This window comes from Spermophilus citellus (assembly GCF_964194105.1).
Source record: "Spermophilus citellus genome assembly, chromosome: 9".
Classification (NCBI taxonomy): domain Eukaryota; kingdom Metazoa; phylum Chordata; class Mammalia; order Rodentia; family Sciuridae; genus Spermophilus; species Spermophilus citellus.
Window position 1 is genome coordinate 101,119,765 of NC_138191.1, and position 19,215 is coordinate 101,138,979.

Here is a 19,215-nt window from a genome sequence, read left to right on the forward strand (position 1 = left end):
AGTATCATATGATTCTCCAGATTCTGTAAACTAATTTGCTAACGTATTGAATGAAAAATAATGTATACCTATAAGATTATTTTTAAGGTTTAGAAATTACATGTAATATAAAGGAACTTAACCATTTGGTTATAGGAGAAGAGAGATCCTTGAAGTAGGATCTGAGTATTTCCTGAAGATAAGCAGGAACTCAATGCAAGACCAACAGGGTTCTTGGCATACATGACAGAAAGAATTTTAGTATACACACTAGTCAGAGACTTTGACAGAGGTTTATTTAGGAAAGAAGAGGCACATTGAAAGAGAGTATGTACTATCTGCAGAGGGCGAGACAGCAACCCCTTGGTGATGGGTATTGATATTTATGGAAGGATGGTTGCTAAGGGATTGACCAGACCTAGAGTCAGGGCAGAGTTACAAATTCTGTGCCTGTTTTCCCCACACTTGTGCATTGCCATCATGTTACTTTTTGCAGGAAAGGGCATCTGTCAAGGATGCTAGCCATGAGTGTAGGCTGGGTTGCTGAGGAATTGCAAAAGTTCATAGACATTTCTTACATTTCAGTTATTCCTGGGTGACACTTTTTTTTATTTTTTGCATTTCAGTGGTTCATCCTTCTTGAGACTCAGTCCATCTTTCTTTTTCTGTATATTCAAATTTCTGTCTTAGTTCTTGTATGGAACTTTTTAGTTTGACAAATTATATATAAAATAATAATTATTTAAAGCCAAACAAACCAATACCTACTTCTCATTCTACTCCTTTACCCTTTGTTATTTTATTTGCTTTATAGCAATTATCACTACTTGGCATTGCATTACACATCTATTAAATTTTTTGATGTTTGTCTCCCATACTAGTATGTAAACTATGAATATCTTGTTCATCTGTATATACACAGCATACAAATAGTTTTGTTCATATAAGCAGAGTTCAATGGATGTTTCTTAAAAGAATAAAGAAATTAATCATGTATGTAAAAACTCTAGAGTCTTTTCAACTTGACATAAATTAACTATTTACTTTGCCCAAACTCCTCATTCTCTTACCCTTGAACATGACATTTGTGGTTGATGTGTCTAGAATACTATTTTTTGCCTCTTCCAAAAGACTTTGTCAGCTTTTTAGATCTCAGCGCTTTGGTTTGTCTCTAGAGGGATTCATTCAGTTAAACTCTTGTTCTCTTGAATGTGCTTTTGATGTGGAATCTACCCAGTCTCCTCTAAAAAGGGTGGAGTGGGAATTAGTTATTTCCATTTTAGAAATAGGAAAATAGAGGATCAGAGAGAGAAAATAATCTCTCTAATGTCAAATAACAACTCAGTGTCATGCCCAGGAAAAGAAGGCAAGTCTCTTCTTTCCCATTTCAACTTTCTACCCATTCTAACTTTCTTAAAACCCTATGTATAGAGAAGCATTTTTCTATAGTGCTTTCTCTTTGGGTTTCCAGAATGCACTGTGTTGTGTTCAATAAACCAAACAGTACTTTTTAGTATAAGGCAACCTTTTCCTAATTGATTTTTCTCATTTTTCAACAGATTTGTAATTGTCAATTTACTTGCTCACTTGTAGGCCCCACCTGGCTTTGTCATTCTAACCCTTGGTGTAATTTAACTCTACCTTGTAAGACAGGTCCCTATTCTTGTATTATTCTCTATTGGCATTGTCTTTTCAATCAATCAGTCATGAAAAATTCATGCCCACACTAAAGCCCTAGTGAACCACTCTGAGAAAAATGTGATTATCTTTAAACAAAAGGGCAATCTTTGTATTCTGTTTAATTCATAGGAGAGAGCAGCCTTTAATAAGGAAATATTTTATTTTATCTTCTTTTTTCAATCCACAAGATACTCCTGCTTTTTCCTTCTCTAATTGATCTACTCCAACTCTCAGAGTTCTACCATTCCTATAATTCATGTAGATTCTAATAATTTGAAGTTTATAAAAATTCAATCTGAGCTTTGTATTAATGGTGGAAAACATGTCAGTTAAACAGAAGGAGAATGGTATAAATACAATTAGGGTAATATTATGTCAACTTTTCGGAACTTGCATATTTGATTTTGCAAATTGTAAAATATTTTTGAATTATTTATTGGATTGTCCTATAATTGTGAAATGACTGAATCCTTCCTCAGACTGAATATTAAACCTAGATCCAAACTGAACCATTATCTTTGAGCCTTGACTCCAGGTATAAAATTAAATATGGACCTGATTATACTCCTAATATAGGCCTGAGACTGAACCTCCATGTCTATCTTATAAATAGCTCAGGAGACATACTGTGTGTCTCATAATATAACACTCTATATTTGAAGTCAAATAAACCCAATTTTGTATGCTTGGTCTTCCTTTCATCAGCATTGTGCCCTTAAGCAATTTACTTATTTCTGTGAGTTTCAGTTTTCTTATTTATAAAATGGAAATAGTAATACTATTATTACTTTGCTGTTGTGATTGTTAAATGATATTTTGCAAGTAAAGGGTTTGAATGTTGTATTTAATAAAAATAGAATTATAGGAAACATGGATCTTGTAGCTAACAGAGCTCTCAGATGAGTACTTACTTTTGTGAGCTAGTTAAAGATTTAACTTCATGACCAGTAAATTATTATTGTTTATATTTTATGGAAGGATCAACTAAGGAAAAATAATACACTTGTTTACAAAGAGAGTAAATGGTGGATAAAGGTTTTAACTCAGGTTTCTACTACCCAAGACTATAGTTTCATTAAAACTTCTCATATTCCAGAGAGGTGAAGAGAAAAAAGTTGACGTTGCTTTGCAATACATCCAAGTTACCATCCATGAACCACCAACTGCCAGATTCTTCAAGACAGGAACTGATCTTTTCCTCACTACCAAACGTTGGAGAATAAAATTTAGAGGAGGAAAGTTGATAAATATATATTAGTATGATTAAGTTCAAGTGGTATTTTTAAAGTAGGTAGACTTAATGTTTAAGAAATTATTATACTAAGTGAAATAAGTCAATCCTCAAAACCCAAGGGTTGAATGTTCTCTCTGATATGTTGATGTTAACGCACAACAAGGGGGATAGGGAGAACAGAAAGAAGTTCGGTGGATTAGACAGAGGGGAATAAAGGGAAGGGAATGTGGATAGGAATAGGAAAGATAGTGGAATGAGCCTGACATAACTTTCCTATGTACATATATGAGTAATTCATAATTAATCTCCACATGATGTACAACCACAAGCCTGGGATCCTAATTAGAATAAGATATATTCATGTTTGAATAAATATATCAAAATATACTCTATTGTCATGTATATTCAAAAAGAACAAATAAAAATTTAAAAGAAAACAATTGAAATAGTTTTTTAAAAAAGGAAAATGTAGACACATGAAATTATGAAGATACTGAAACAACCAAGTCACTTAAGTACCAAACCTTGGAATTGTAACCAAAATGAGAAGAAACTACCTTTTCTTACTTTTTATTTCTTTCTCTTCTTTCTATATTTTCCTCTCCTTCTTTGACTCTCTTTTTTCTGCTTTTTTTTGCATAATTTGCATGAAATAGTGTGTCATCTGACTATTGCTAAATAATGAACTACCCCCAAAATTTAATGATCGAAGACAATAAGCTTTTATTAGTTCTTGTGAGTCCATGAATCAACTGAGTGGTTCTTCTGAATGTATGATTAGCTCTGGATCAGCTCTGCTGATCTTGTCTGGGTTCTTTCATATATTTGCAAGTTAACTGTCTATAAATTGGTCTATGATATCTTCAGCCTGAACAACTGGTTCTCTTCACTGTGGTATTTTATCCTCTGTCTGCCTACTCTGGATTAATCAAGAGAAAACTTGAGATCTTGACTCAGAATTGGCATTATGTCACTTTGATCAATTTCTATTGGGTAAAGTTACCCCAAATCACCTCAGACTCCAGAAGATCATTTTGATGTGAGGAATAGCAATAATTATAGTGCAAAAAATGTGGATATAGAGTGGACAGAATAATTGGGAACAACTTTAAATCCAATATATAGGATTTGTATTTGTAAGAAAATAGACTGTCATTAAGTGTCGTATCATGAACACCCTATGCTAATATTAAACAACAAAAGTAAGGAATCAAAATTATTCCTGATATTATAATAAAGTAATAGAACACGGAAATGGAATTTCAATGTAATGGAGATCAGAACTGTGTAACACTAAGGTGTTATACAGGACTAAGAGCCCCTCAAGGAAGGTTCTAAATCAATAAAATATGGAGCGATTTTGGTTTTGTCTGAGGTTAAAAACCTGTACATTCTTGTTTGAGAATTTCAGAAGCATTGAAAAAAAAAAATCCATGGATTTTTTCCTCGTGTCGGATAAGTAGCTCATTTAATAGACAACTGTATATACCTATTGCCTTATATGTCCTATTAACTCTATAGCACCTCTAGGCAGTAGAAACATGGCGAAGCTAGAGATTTATTCTCTTGTGTGTTACAGATTGGCCTAGGTGGACCCATCTAGACAGTATTTCTCTATTTATTCTCCTTTGCCATCACCCTGAAAGGGGAGAACAGGAGGTCAGTTTGACTCCTTATAGTTTTACCTCCATCAACTAAGCCTTTTCCATCTTAACATGTAGCTTTATTTGTCTGAAACAGGTTTATTTAACATGCTCTGTCCCCAAACCCATAAATAACTACTTTGGAGTTACAAAAGAAGTAAAGGACTTGGCCCTGATCCTGGTTAGTTCATAGACCAAACATGGCAACAAATAGGAAGGGAAATTAGTGCAACATGTTACTGAACTTTGAGGGACTTGACTACAGAACTGAGCTTTATCTTTTAGGGACTGGCTCAAAAGAAAGTATTCCCGTACCCATTCAGGCAGATGTGAATCTGCTCCCCTGTGAATTATATCCAAACCCTGAAGAGTTCTTGATATGTCCTCCTATTGTCACATTGATTATTCAAGATTTGCAGATATATGTTTATTTGCACATTTTCTTCATAAGAATATGAGCTTCTTGAGAGTAGAGTTTACAGTTATCTTTTGGCTCTGTAGAGACCATTCTAGAACAGTTTTTCAAGGCAGTCTTAAATGGTTTTTGTAAAACAGATCTGAACCTTTCACAACTGCAGTTAAAAACCTTTCAATAGTCCCTTCATATTGTTTTTAGTAAAGGACAAAACTTATTACCATGACTCATATGTCTTTTAATGGCATAGTCTCATCTCTTTCCCTATCCAGCCTGTGTATTCTTAGGAAAATACAGAGAATTCTGTCTTCTAGGCACAGGAAACAGCTAACAATTCCATAAATCAATTTGTCTTCCTTCTGTCCTGCCTTTCACTGGAATGTCTCACGTATTTTCCCTTTTGTCTGCTCAGTCCTTATTCAGTAAAGATTCAGCTTTGCCTCCATTGTAGACTCTACCTCAACATTTCATCATGTATGCAGAAGGTACACACATGTGTTTTTATATGTTTATCTCCCCCACTTAAGGCTAAAGGGCCCATTCTTATTCATTTCTGTTATCACAGCACACAATAGAATAGGAACCAATAACTGTTTTTAATGAAATAATTAAATGAAGATTCATTGAATTAATGAATAAAATTTAGAACAAAACTGCAGGAAATGCTGTCAGAATGAGAAAAAGAAAGGCATTTTTTTGAGGGGATCTGTATTTTGGTGGATATTTATTCTGAGTAGGGAGAAAAAAATGAGTCCTCCTTGAAACATTTTATTTTTCTTCAGTCATTTTGCTAATACCCTTGTTTGATATGCTAAATTTCTCTTGATGAGGATGTTCTGCTCCATTCCCCTTCTACCTCTTGTGGCTGTCTTCTCACAGGTTTTCAGTGAGGTAGTAAAACCTTCTAATGTGCAATCTGCAAACCATTGGTTTATTATGTCTGTCAGGCTGCAGTGTTAGGGTGAACATTTTGACAACATCTAGTAACAAGACACAGGTGCAGTTGATTAACAAACTTTGTTGGATCCCTGAGACTCCTGAACATCAGCTATAATAGATAAGGATTTCTTTTTCACACATGATTATCTATACTCCAGGCTTCATGTTTTCAATACATCAGTCCCAGGATTATCTGGCATTCTTTTGAGGAATTTGGGTGGCAACTTATAGGTTTACATGAGCAGGAGACTTAATTTTATACATGTGAATATATATAATTTCATACATATATATGTAATATATATATAACTTTGTATATGAATATATATTCTTACATATATGCATACTTATGTATACACACATGTATGTATCTATGTCCATATGTAAATAAATGAACATGTGTGTGTGTGTGATCTTTAATTATTTCCTGAATATATTGTCATAGCAATTATATTTAATCCCAATCATCCTTCTATCAGATACCTATGATTTCCCTCCTTATAGATGGGGAAAATAGGCTCAGAAAGATGATAACACATGTTTAAAGTCACAAAGTGAAAAGTAGGCTTGGAACTCCAATATTTCTTTGTTCAATGCAGGGAATCAGATTGGGCTCAGAGTAAGCAATATATAAAAGCATGGAGTATGGCTCCTAGGTAAAGTAGCTGAGTGGTTGAACAGAGTCTTAGATGTTAAATGTAACTCATCCCCATGTGATCTGTATAACCTTGTATGTGTCATGATAGCAAGGAAAATTCACCCTAAACTGCTGTGTTGTCCTGCCCAAGCCGCACTAGTCTGGGTATATGATGATACTGTAACAAGACAGCTTTCCTCCACTTGATCATGCTCCACAACTTTGTATACTCTGTAGTATCAGAACAGGTTAATAATAAGTGATTGTCTTGAAAGGGTTTACTGGCATCATTCATATGAAAACTACTTATGCCTAACTTAAGCTATCAAATTCTTTTTTAAAATTGAAATGTAACTGGTGATAGTATAAAGCTAAAATGAATGATTTGAAAATTACTAAGAAGGAAAAAAGATAGCAAGGTAAAGTTCAATTGAACCAAAATGTTCAAAAATAATAAGAAGCATAAAAAAACAATAATGAAAAAATAACCAATAAAAGACAAAAATAAAAGTCACCACATGTAAATGAAACCATATGAAACTCTAAAAGGAGAATATTGAATAGACATTTGTTCTAATTAAAGAATATCATAAAACTACAATTATTAAAGCAATAGTAAACTATCCCTGGAATAAAGATATAGATCTATGAAAATGCAATGGAAGCACAGAAATAAGTACAAGCATATAAGAATTTATTTTTTGGAAAAGTTAGCATTTGAAATCAGTAAGAAAGGAATGTCTTACTGAATAAATGATGGTGAACTACATGTTAACCTTTTGAAAAAAAATACATTATGTTGCCTCCTCATATTTTGTATTAAAATTCCTAATGAACTAAAGATAAATTAAATTTTAAATTAGGGAAATTTCAAATATACATAAAATAATATATAAACCTCTAAAGACCTATCACTAATATGAAACACAGGTTAATACTTTGTCATCCTTTATATTTTCCTTTCTGTTTTTTGATTTTGACAAATATAATACTGCAAATATAATAAATCTCTGTCTTTTTTCCTCTCCTTTCCCCTAGAAGTAACCACATTTCTGAAACCAATAAATATTATTCCCATGTATGACTTCATATTTTTATCATCCATGTATTACATTAAATTGTAATATTGTTTTGTGTTATAACTCTGGTTCTTTTAACTAGACATAGTTTTGTATGTTTACCAGAAATGTTAACTGCCCCTCTACTGCATTCATTTTAAATAGTGAATAGTATTCTATTGTACTAAAAGAGCCACAATTTATACATTTTCTCCTGAGTTAAGTGATTTAAGGTTTTTTGTTTGCTTGGTTTCTTTTCTTTTTTCATTACTGGGGATTGAACCCCAGGGCTTGGCACATGGTAGGCAAGCACTTATCACGGAGCTACATTCCCAACCCTAGTTGTTTTCTTGTTACAAATGAATAGTGCTAAAGTGAACATTTTTGAATATGTCTCCTTATAAAATTTGCAAGAATGTCTTAGAAGAATATGTAGACATGGATTAACAGAGTCACAGGTATAAGCATCTTTATTTCATTGTTAAGTTCCCCTAAAGAGGCTCTTTTATTTTCCATGCTCACCAGCAATATTCATATTTACTATTTGTCACATAATTCTGAGCATTTTATATTATCAGATTTACTAATTGTAATGGTTTGATTGTGAGGTTTCCTCTCAAAAGCTCATGTGTGAGAAAATGCAAGAAGGTTCAGAGGAGAAATAATCAGATTATGAGAGTTTAACCTTATCAGTGAATTAATAATCCCTGATGGGATCAACTGAGTAGTAACTGGAGGCAGGTGGGGTATTGCTGGAGGAGTGGCTAATTGGGGATATGGCTATGGGTATATATTTTGTGTCTGGAGGGTGGAGTGTCTCTCTCTACTTCATGATCAACATGTGAGCTGGTTCCCTCTGCCACACTCTTCTGTCATGATGTTCTGCCTCACCTCAAGCTCTGAGGAATTGAGCCAGGCTTCTATGGACTAAGACCTCTGAAACTGTGAGCCCTCAAATAAACTGTCCTCATTTAAGGTTTTTCTGGTCAGATCTTTTAATCATAACAATAAAAAAGCTGACTAAAACATTAATGTATACTGGTTTCATGGATAAAAAGAAATTTCATTTTTAAAAATTTTATATTTTCTCAATTACTAATGAGGTAATTACCTTTTTGCATATTTTTAGAATTTTCCATTTCTTCTATAACTTGTCTGATTACATTCTTGGCCTATTTTCTATTGGATTATTGATGTTTTATATTGTGATTTACAGGAATTTTTCATAATTCTATAAAGAATTAATCCTCATCACATTTCTTCAGTCATTGGCTTTTATCTTCATTTCTTTATGTTACTTTTTGGAATAATAACAATTTGGTAATGTGATCAAATGTATCTTTTCTACCATGATTATGCTTTTGGTCTTTTATAAAGTCCTTACTCAAAGTCAATAAAATAATCTTCTCTGTTTTACTATGTAAGTTTTATTATTTAATCCATTTGAATTTATTTTGTATTTGGTGTGAGGTAAGAATCTAATCTGTTTTTTTTTCTTTTCTTTTCTTTTCCTTTCCTTTCCTTTCCTTTCCTTTCCTTTCCTTTCTTTTCTTTTCTTTTGTTCCCTTTATGGGTAACCCATTGGCCCAGCACCATTCAGTGAAAGTTCAATACTTGATCTGCAATGCCATTGCTGGTATATGTTAAGTTTGTTCCTCGGGTCTCTGTTTTGATCCACTAGTCTATCTCTATAGATCTGTAGCAATATAAATCATATTATTTTAATTGCTATACCTTTATAGTAAGTTAGTTCCTAAGTCTGTAGCTGCAATTTTTGCTTTTTTATTCCCATAAAAATGTTTTAATAGGCTTTTCAATTTTTTAGTTTTATTTATTTTGGTATTTTTTAGGGTTTGCTTTGACCAAATGTTGCTATGAGCATTCTATGGTTTCTTTTGGTAATATAACTAGAAGTAGATATGAGAAGTAATAGAATATACTACATTTTTACTTTGTAAGATATGACAAATTGTTTTACTGTCAGTTCTTTTATATTTAAAAGTTTTTCATTGGTACATTATGATTATACATAATAATAGATTCATTATGCCTTATTTGTACATACACATAATTTGATTAATCTCATTTTCTGGTACCTCCTATTTCCCTCTTCTCCTCCCTCCCATGTTCTTGCTCTACTTATTTGTTCCCGCTTCTGGTTTTGCTATTGTTGTTTTAATTATTTCATTATAGTATATGTATATAATTCATTGTGGTATATTCATGCATAGACATAGCATAATTTGGTACAAATTATTCTCTATTACTTCCCCATAACCTCCCCTCCTTCATCCCTAGGCTCTTAATATTCTCTCTCTCTCTCTCTCTCTCTCTCTCTCTCTCTCTCTCTCTCTCACACACACACACACACACACACACACACACACACACACACACTCCCTGCTGGATTTTAGTGAATTATGTTGATTTCAATAACTAGTCTATAATCTATACCATATGACTATTCTAGATACTTTCACTCATTTAATACTTTTGACTTTCCTTAATTTTTTACAGTTTTTTTGGTTACAAGTCTTGCACTTTTGGTTAAATTTCTACATAGATATTTGATATATTTGAAACTAAAATAAATATTAAAAGCCTTTAAGTTTTTATTTTTCTTATTGCTTATTTCATTCATATATATATATATATATATATACACACACACACACACACACACACACACACACACACACACTCACACACACACACACACAATTAGTTTTAGATTTTTTTTTTGGTACTGGGGATTGAACTCAGAGATGATTTACCATTGAGCTATGTCCCCTCCCCTTTTTATTTTGAGATAGGATCTTGCTAAGTTGCTTAGGGCCTCTCCGAGTTGCTGAGACTGACTGACTTTGAACTTGTGATTCTCCTGCCTCAGCCTCCCAAGTTAATAGGATTATTGGAAATAATAAGTTGTTTTAAATAGGCTTTTCAATTTTTCAGTTTTATTAATTTTGGTATTTTTTTAGGGTTTGCTTTGACAAAATGTTGCTATGAACATTCTATGGTTTCTTTTGGTAATATAACTAGAAGTAGATATGAGAAGTAATAGAATATACTACATTTTTACTTTCTAAGATATGACAAATTGTTTTGTTGTCAGTTCTTTTATATTTAAAAGTTTTATATGGATTTTATATCAATGAATTCTAATACTTTGCAGATCTTTTTAGGATATTCTATATACCTAGTTATTCTGACTGTGTATATAATAAAAATGTTCATTCTTTGAAATACTTTTTCTTGCATTTGTTTTATTGCCTTATGGCATTGGCTGGATAACTTGTAGTAATTGATTGAATATAAATTCCAATAGTACTAAAAGATATTATTTTCTTATTCCCAAATTTAGGTAAAATGCCTTATCATTTTCATAATTAAATATGATGTTACTGTTGCTTTCTTTTAAAAGAATTTCTAAGAGAAGGGTATTGTGTTAGTTAACTTTTTGTTACTATGACTAAAACACCTGACATAGGTGTTTTCCAGAGGAAAGAAGTATCTGGGCTCAGAGTTTCAGAGTATTCAGTCCATGGTTGTACAACTCAATTTCATTGGGCTTAAAAGGTAAGGCAAAACATCATGGTAGAAGTGCTGCTCAGCTCATGGCAGAAATGAGGCAGAGAGAAAGAGAGAGAGAGAGAAGGGAAGAAGTGTGGGGAGAAAAGAAGATAAACACTTTTAGGACACATCCCAGTGACCTTTTTCTTCTCACTAGGTCCCATCACCAAATAGTTCATTCAATAATCAAATGGATTAATCCACTGATAAAGTCAGAGCCCTCATGATCCAATCATTTACTAAAAGCTCTATCTTTGACACTTGCTGCTTTGGGACCATGTATTAAATATATGACTCTTTGTCATATGGGTCATTCCTCTCCTGGCCCCAGAATCTCATACTCAGCTCACAATGCAAAATATATTCAGTCCATCTCCAAGAGTTCCCATATTCTTAAAACTTCTAGGATTGCTAAAAAGTCCAAGTCCAAAGTCTCCTTTGACACTCAAAGCAAAACTCCTGGCTGCAAGCCCCTATAAAAATCAAAAGAAAATTACATACATCCAATATATAATGACATACATAAACATTTCCTTTCCAAGAGGGAATACATTTTAAAATCTTAAAATTTGTAGTTGAAACATGTGACTTTATTCCCATAATAATTTTATATGAGATTTTATTTGAAATGGATACATGCTGTTCCTGATAAAGGCTTTTGAATGATGATCTCTTTAAAGCTATTATAGCCCCCATCAATGAGAACTATTCATACAATAAAGTGATGCAGAGCTGGGGTCTTGGCTCAGCAGTAGAGCGCTTGCCTAGCATGTGAAAGACCCTGGGTTCAATCCTCAGCATCTTGTAAAAATAAGTAAATAAAGGTATTGTGTCCAACTACAATTTTTAAAAAATAAATAAATAAAGTGATAAAAAATTCAAAACTATTTAAATATTAAACTATTTGAAATTGCATTTAAAGAAGCATCCAACAGTTCTTTCTTTTCTTTCAATCATAGCTGCAATGTTGAAATTTCTTACAAAAATCAAATGATTATCAAATCTAATCACAAAATTTGATGTTTTAAAATAATAAAATATTTAAAAGCAATGATGAAGTTCTAAATTGCAGAATGTGCATGCATATTTAAAATAGTCCATGCAACTAGTTTTAGCAAGAGTAAGTGGGAAATTTACTCATGATTGGACAAAAGTATTGGATATATATTAAGACAGAATCAAGGCCATTGCCTAGGACTACACATAGGCTCTTCACCATACTCTTACTGACAATGGATTATGTCTTGGCCTACAGCTGGAATTGAGTTTGTTCTCCTCCAGTAGCACCATGAGCCCCTTGTTTAGAATGGGTAGTGCTCCAAGTCTCACATATGTCTACTTTGAGGACTGTGACCCACTCTTTGCTTACCAGTGTGCCACGGGTCATTAAGTAAAGAAGATTGATATAGGGAACCATGATGCTAAAATTGGAAGCCTGGGCTTAATGCTTAAATATAATGAGGAATGCAAAAGAAAAGAGCTGGTTTTATTTAAGACAAAGGAAAAGGCTCAATAAATATTGAGCACTTATTCTGAGTTAGGAACAATGTGCCAGGTGATTTACTTACATAATCTCTCATATTTTTTTATATTTGTTTATTTTAGTTGTACAAAATATCTTTGTTTTTATTTATTTATTTTTATGTGGTGCTGAGGATCAAACCCAGGGCCTCGCATGTGCTAGGTGAGCACTTTACCACTGAGCCACAACCCCAGCCTCCCCTCCCATATTTTTTTTTAAGAGAAAGTGAGAGAGGAGAGAGAGAGAGAGAGAGAGAGAGAGAGAGAGAGAGAGAGAGAGAGAGAGAGAGAGAGAAATTTTTTTAATATTTATTTTTTTTTTAGTTCTCGGCGGACACAACATCTTTGTTGGTATGTGGTGCTGAGGATCGAACCCGGGCCGCACGCAGGCCAGGCGAGCGCGCTACCGCTTGAGCCACATCCCCAGCCCCCCTCCCATATATTTTTAAAACTACTTTTTAAGGACACTGTTACCATCCCATTTTTTGATTTAAATAATCAATATCCACAAAAAATTATCTTGCATAATCTCATGGAACTTGTGGGAGAACTGAGTTTCAATCCCAGTTTATCTGACTGGAAATTTCATAGTCTTATTCTGTTGAGTCAATGGACCTGGCTCAAATTCTACCACTGCTACTTATTTGTTACATGATTTCAGTTTACTTAATATATCTTACTTCATCTGTAAATCAAAGGTAACAAATAGTTACTGTATCAAAAACTTCATTTTATAAATATAAAATCTCCTCAAAATGAATGAGATAATGCATCAGATATGAGAGCCTCTAGGGTGTGGTCCAAGCATCTGTAGTTTTAAAATGCTATGGAGGTGATTCTAATCTAGAAGCAGGACATTCTAATATGCAAAGTGCTAAATTAATGTGAACGGAGTGCTTAACTCAGAAATTGGTACATAGTAAGTGCTCAGAATCTTATTATTATAGTAGTAGTTGTCATTACCATTACCTTATAGATGCAATTTCTTGTGATGCATTTTGTATAAATAAATAAGTGAAGATTAAGTATAAAATATGACAAGATGAGATTTCTTGCAATGCCTACTTCCAAATACCTTTTATTCTTATCACTAACCACCACCTTGCTCAATGACTAGAAAATGTAAAAATGCATGGTAAGGGATGATGTTAAATTTTGTATGTGATGTCATAGAGGAAGTATGATTTTTATGATAAGGATTTTTAAGAATTAAGTCCTAGTTCTACCAGTTAAAAGTTTGGGGATTTCGGGAAGGCAAGCCACTTAGCTTTTATTAGCTTTAGTTTATTCAATTGTCTAAAATTGAACTAAGATGAATAACTTTGTATGAATGGAGAAGCTAAATGATATAGCATACCTAACATACCTAAGAAATTTTCTAGGCACAGAGTAGGATGCTAATAATAAATGTTCTACTTTATTTTCCATTTTTTATTCACATATGCACATCATTTCTTTATTGGATTTCTCTATTTTTTAATAATCTAGATCCTGAAAGTACAGTACGGCAGCCAGCTTCACTAGAAATGGATTTGACACCTGGAATCTCAGAGGAAAAAAGGGGGATTATAAGCCCTGTAAAGTTCAAAGGCTGTTTGTCCTTTTGATATTGATTAAAAAAATCAGACAGTAGCCAAGACCTTGGGAGAAGTAATTGAACTGACAACTAATAGGCATAGGTTTAAATAATGGAACAGCCTTGGACATTCTTGATGACTTAATTTAATGACAGAAGGGAGGTCTGAAACTGAAATGCCTGGAGTTGGGTGGATCAACGACTGGGTCTCTGAGGAGAAAAGCAAAGAAAAATTATTTCTAAGAGCTTATTTCATGGAACAAATTATTTTATGATTATCCCAAATGTGAAAATGGTGTTGATTTTCTTGTTTTAACAAAATGAAGTTGTAAAGGCTTAAAATTTGTCATCATTTTTCTTAAATTTTTTTTTAGTTGTAGATGGACGCAAAATCTTTGTTTATTCATTTTTTATGTGGTGCTGAGGATCGAACCCAGGGCCCCACATATACTAGACAAGTGTTCCACCACTGAGCCACAACCCCAGCCCATCCATCATTTTTTTTAACCCTTACTTAGGAAAATAGACTTGGTTATAGTTATGGTATTTTAGAATGTTGGTGAGCATCTGAAGGATTAAAATATGGATATCTTATCTTTTTATCCCTACACTTAAATATCAATTCTATCATTTATTAATTGTATGACTTTGAGCAAGTTAGGTAACCTGAGACTTAACTTCCATGTCTTCAAAATTAAGATGTTAACATTTATTTATTAGTTATAAAATATTTATGATTTAAAATGTATATGAAATCCCCTAGCACTTCATACAACAAATCATTATCAAATGAAAAAATATATAAATTTTGATGCTTCTATTGCTTTGTACTGAAAGACTTTCCCTTTTTCTATTTATTCTGGCTGGCTTACCTCTAGCTTTATTCTATCCTTTGACTACTTCAGTGGCTTTTTAATCTTCCAATCCCAAATTCTGTCTCTTTCACAATCTTCTCTTCCATCTTATGACCAAGTTTAATAAAACAAAGTTCTGATTTCTTTTATCTATACTACTGTCCTGGAAAGGCTTTGTGCATTGAGAACAACCTACTCCCCCATTTTAAAGGGGAAGTAATGTCTTTAGAATCTCATGCTGAGATTAGGGTTGAGCCCTGGCCCCCTGGCCCATAGCAGAGGACAACAAAGGAGGTACAGAGGAGGAGGTATATCTCTAGGTGTATTCAAAGGTATCAGGTATTTGGAGAAATTTTTTATTGTAATTTTGTACTTAGTTATTATGTTTAGTGTTGTTGAATTTAAAAAATATTGCTATTACCCTTATGGTAATATTCATTTCCATGCAAATTGTAGGTCAGCCTAGAGAGGGCAAATTTAAGAATAATTAAAACTTACTTAGCATTCTTATTACTAAATGAGATTCCAAACCCTGTATATACATTAATTCATTGAATTCCCATCTGAATTCCATGATTTAGCTACCACTAGGTTTCTGGGTTCCAAAGCTAACTGATACAAAGTTAATTATACTAATTAATAGTAAAAGAATGTAATCTCTAAACTTATATGCTTAGCTGACATAACACATTGCAATCCTCTGAGCACTATTTATCCTTACTATACTGTTGGCCACTAAGCTGTATGACTTCCTTTAAATTTCCTTATTTTCTTTCTTAATTATCAGGAAATGGCAATGTGCGTAATATAGCCATTTAATAAATTCTCTCTCTCTCTCTCTCTCTCTCTCTCTCTCTCTCTCTCTCTCTCTCTCTCTCTCTCTTTCTCTAGAGGGTCATTTTCAACATTGTTAACTTCAGTAAAACCAAGAGTCTTTATAGAGATGGAATGGCCCCTATGGTGAAATCTACCAGCAGACCAAAATGGTAAGTGACTCACAGAATGGAATCCCTTCCTGGTTAGAAAATTTGACTCAGGGCTCAAATTTATCTTTTGTTTAGATAAATTGTCAGCCTCATTGTCACTGATAAATATGAATAAGATAAGTTTCTGAATGGGCTTTGTCTATACTATAGGTACTACTCTTTGAAACTGATGGGAGCCTGATCCCATGCTTGGAATGACCAACCTGACCAGCATTCTTTTATGAATTTATAGCTTGATATTATGTAAATAATCCTGTTCTGCTTGCCTTTTATTATGCTATCTTTAGAAGCATAATTAAAGTTGTCTCTTTTCTTCTTTTTTCCCTAGGCTAAGCATAGGTAATGAATAATATCCTGGGAGGACATTGGGAACTATAGTAAATTTCTTTTACTTTGTTTGGTTTTTGTCATGTTCTTATACAGCAGTTGTATTTCTCATGGATGTTAAAGTTCTGTTTGTCCCATCATAAGAGTTAGGATGGGAGGGGTTGGCTAGGATTGTTTAATAAGAGTGCTGCTGTGGTTGCTGCTGCTGATAATGTTGACAATGATGACAATTATAGTAATAACTACTCCAGTTACTGAGACATCATTCTTTGTCAGATTCTTTACTTTTGCTGTTACTACTTTCACACTTTTGCAAGGATATTTTAAATATCACTGTACTGCAGATTAAAAAAAATATGATACTAGAGAAAGTTAAGTGCCCTCTCAAGACCATGAATAGTAAGGGAAGAGGCCTCTGGTATTTATATTTCCTCATACTGCCTTTGTAACCAATTCATCCATCCATCCATCCATTTTTCATTCAGCATACATTGATTGAGTGCAACAAAATAAGAGTTTTTAAAGATAGAAGACAAGTATTAATCATGTACCACACAGTAGGTGTTAAGTGAATGCTTGTTGAACTAAACAGAATTCCTTATGAGAATTTACATGTAAAGTGCCTGGCACTAGCTAAGTGCTCAATAAATGTCATCTATTATTAATAGTATTATGTAAAACACTATACAAATGCAAGGAATTGTTAATATTATTCTAGCTTTGATCCCTGATCAAATTTTAATGACTAGTGAGAAGATAGTCTCCAAATGTCTATATTTATAGAAAACTAGCAATTCATAAATATTGAATTGTGCTTTTATCTACAAATGATACTTGGAAATTTTCTATAAATGCTAGGCTGAGAAGCTTAGGTTTATAAAAGTGCAGACATTTGATGATGATAATGAAAACTGTTTATTAAAAGGTAGAAATAATCTCCCTCTCCATGCTTTTTGCTTTGCTGCATCAAATGAACTAAACTGCCTCACTTTCTCTCAATCTCTTTCTGACAGTGGAGTCTGTACAAGGGGTAGGCCTTTGATTTGAGTCTCTGAATCCAGCCCAAGTAGATAATCATAGGACCCATTCCTCTAATAGGCATAGGTGGAGAAGAGTACTTCAAACCAGTAAAAGGACCTCACGAGCGATCCACTCATTAGAGCCTTCAAAAAAGATCATATTTTTTTCATTTTTTTTTGTATTGGGATCTTTTTTTAAATTATTTTTTTCAATTTATATATGACAGTGAAATGCGATATAATTCTTATTACACATATAGAGCACAATTTTTCATATTTCTGGTTGTATACAAAGTATATTCACACCAATTTGTGTATTCATATGTGTACTTTGGATAATAATGATCCTCACATTCCACCATCATTTCTAACCCCATGCCCCCTCCCCTCACTTCCCATCCCACTGCCCTATCTAAAGTTCATCCATTCCTCCCACGAATTGCCTCCCAACCCCACTATGAATCAGCCTCCTTATATCAGAAAAAACATTAGGCATTTGTTTTGGGGGATTTGCTAACTTCACTTAGCATTATCTTTTCTAACTACATCCATTTACATGCAAATGCCATGATTTTATTCTTTTTATTGCTGAGTAATATTCCATTGTGTATATATGCCACATTTTGTTTTATCCATTCATCCACTGAAGGACATCTAGGTTGGTTCCACAGTTTAGCTATTGTGAATTGTACTGCTATAAACATGGATGTGGCTGTGTCCCTGGAGTATGCTGTTTTTAAGTCCTTTGGGTATAGATCAAGGAGAGGAATAGCTAGGTTAATTGGTGATTCCATTCTCAATTTTCCAAGAAATTTCCATACTGCTTTCCATATTAGCTGCACCAATTTGCAGTCCCACCAGCAATGTATGAGTGTACCTTTTCCCCCACATCCTCTCCAATACTTATTGTTGTTTGTATGCATAATAGCTGCCATTCTGACCGGAGTGAGATGAAATCTTAGAGTAGTTTTGATTTTCATTTCTCCAATTGCTAGGGATGATTAACATTTTTTCATGTATTTGTTGATTGATTGTACATCATCTTCTGAGAAGTGTCTGTTAATGTCCTTAGCTCATTTATTGATTGAATTGTTTGTTTTGTTTTGTTTTGTTTTTTGGGGTGCTTAGCTTTTTGTGTTCTTTATGGACCCTAGAGATTAGTGCTATATCTGATGTGTGAAGGGTAAAGTTTTGCTCCCAAGATGTAGGCTCTCTGTTCACTTCACAGATCATTTCTTTTGCTGAGAAGAAACTTTTTAGTTTGAGTCCATCCCATTTATTGATTCTTGATTTAATTCTTGCACCACAGGAGTCTTATTAAAGAAGCTGGGACCTAATCCCACAGGATGGAGATTAGGACCTACTTTTTCTTCTATTAGATGCAGGTTCTCTGTTTTTTTTTTTTATTGATTATTTAAAGCATTACATAGCTCATGATATATCATCTTTCATACATTTGACTCAAATTGTGTTTTGAACTCCCATTTTCACCCCAAATACAGATTGCAGAATCACATCTGTTACATATTCACATTTTTACATAATGCCATATTAGTGACTGTTGTATTCTGCTACCTTTCCTATCCCCTATTTGTGTTGTGTTTAAGACTTAATCTACTCCAATAAAAGAGCTTCCTTAGGATGTATAATTTATGCTGAGAGCTGAAAGATAAATGGCAGGTGGGTAAATGTATGAAGTAGAAGAATGCATTTGAAAGCAAAAACAATGAGAGACAGCATTACATCTTTGATGACAAAGGCGAATGTGATGGAA

The 19,215-nt window shown here is 33.4% G+C and overlaps 1 protein-coding gene across 2 annotated transcripts in view; it reads left to right on the forward strand.

Annotated features, from left to right (window-relative positions):
• AGBL4 (AGBL carboxypeptidase 4) overlaps window positions 1-19,215 on the forward strand; it is a gene marked incomplete at both ends in the record, with an annotated part of 1,419,693 nt that overhangs the window by 655,398 nt on the left and 745,080 nt on the right. For both annotated transcript variants that reach the window (XM_081307152.1, XM_081307151.1), the window contains one exon: window positions 16,001-16,095. In XM_081307152.1, the coding sequence (XP_081163278.1) occupies window positions 16,001-16,095 (95 nt within the window). The remainder of the gene's footprint in view (window positions 1-16,000; window positions 16,096-19,215) is intronic.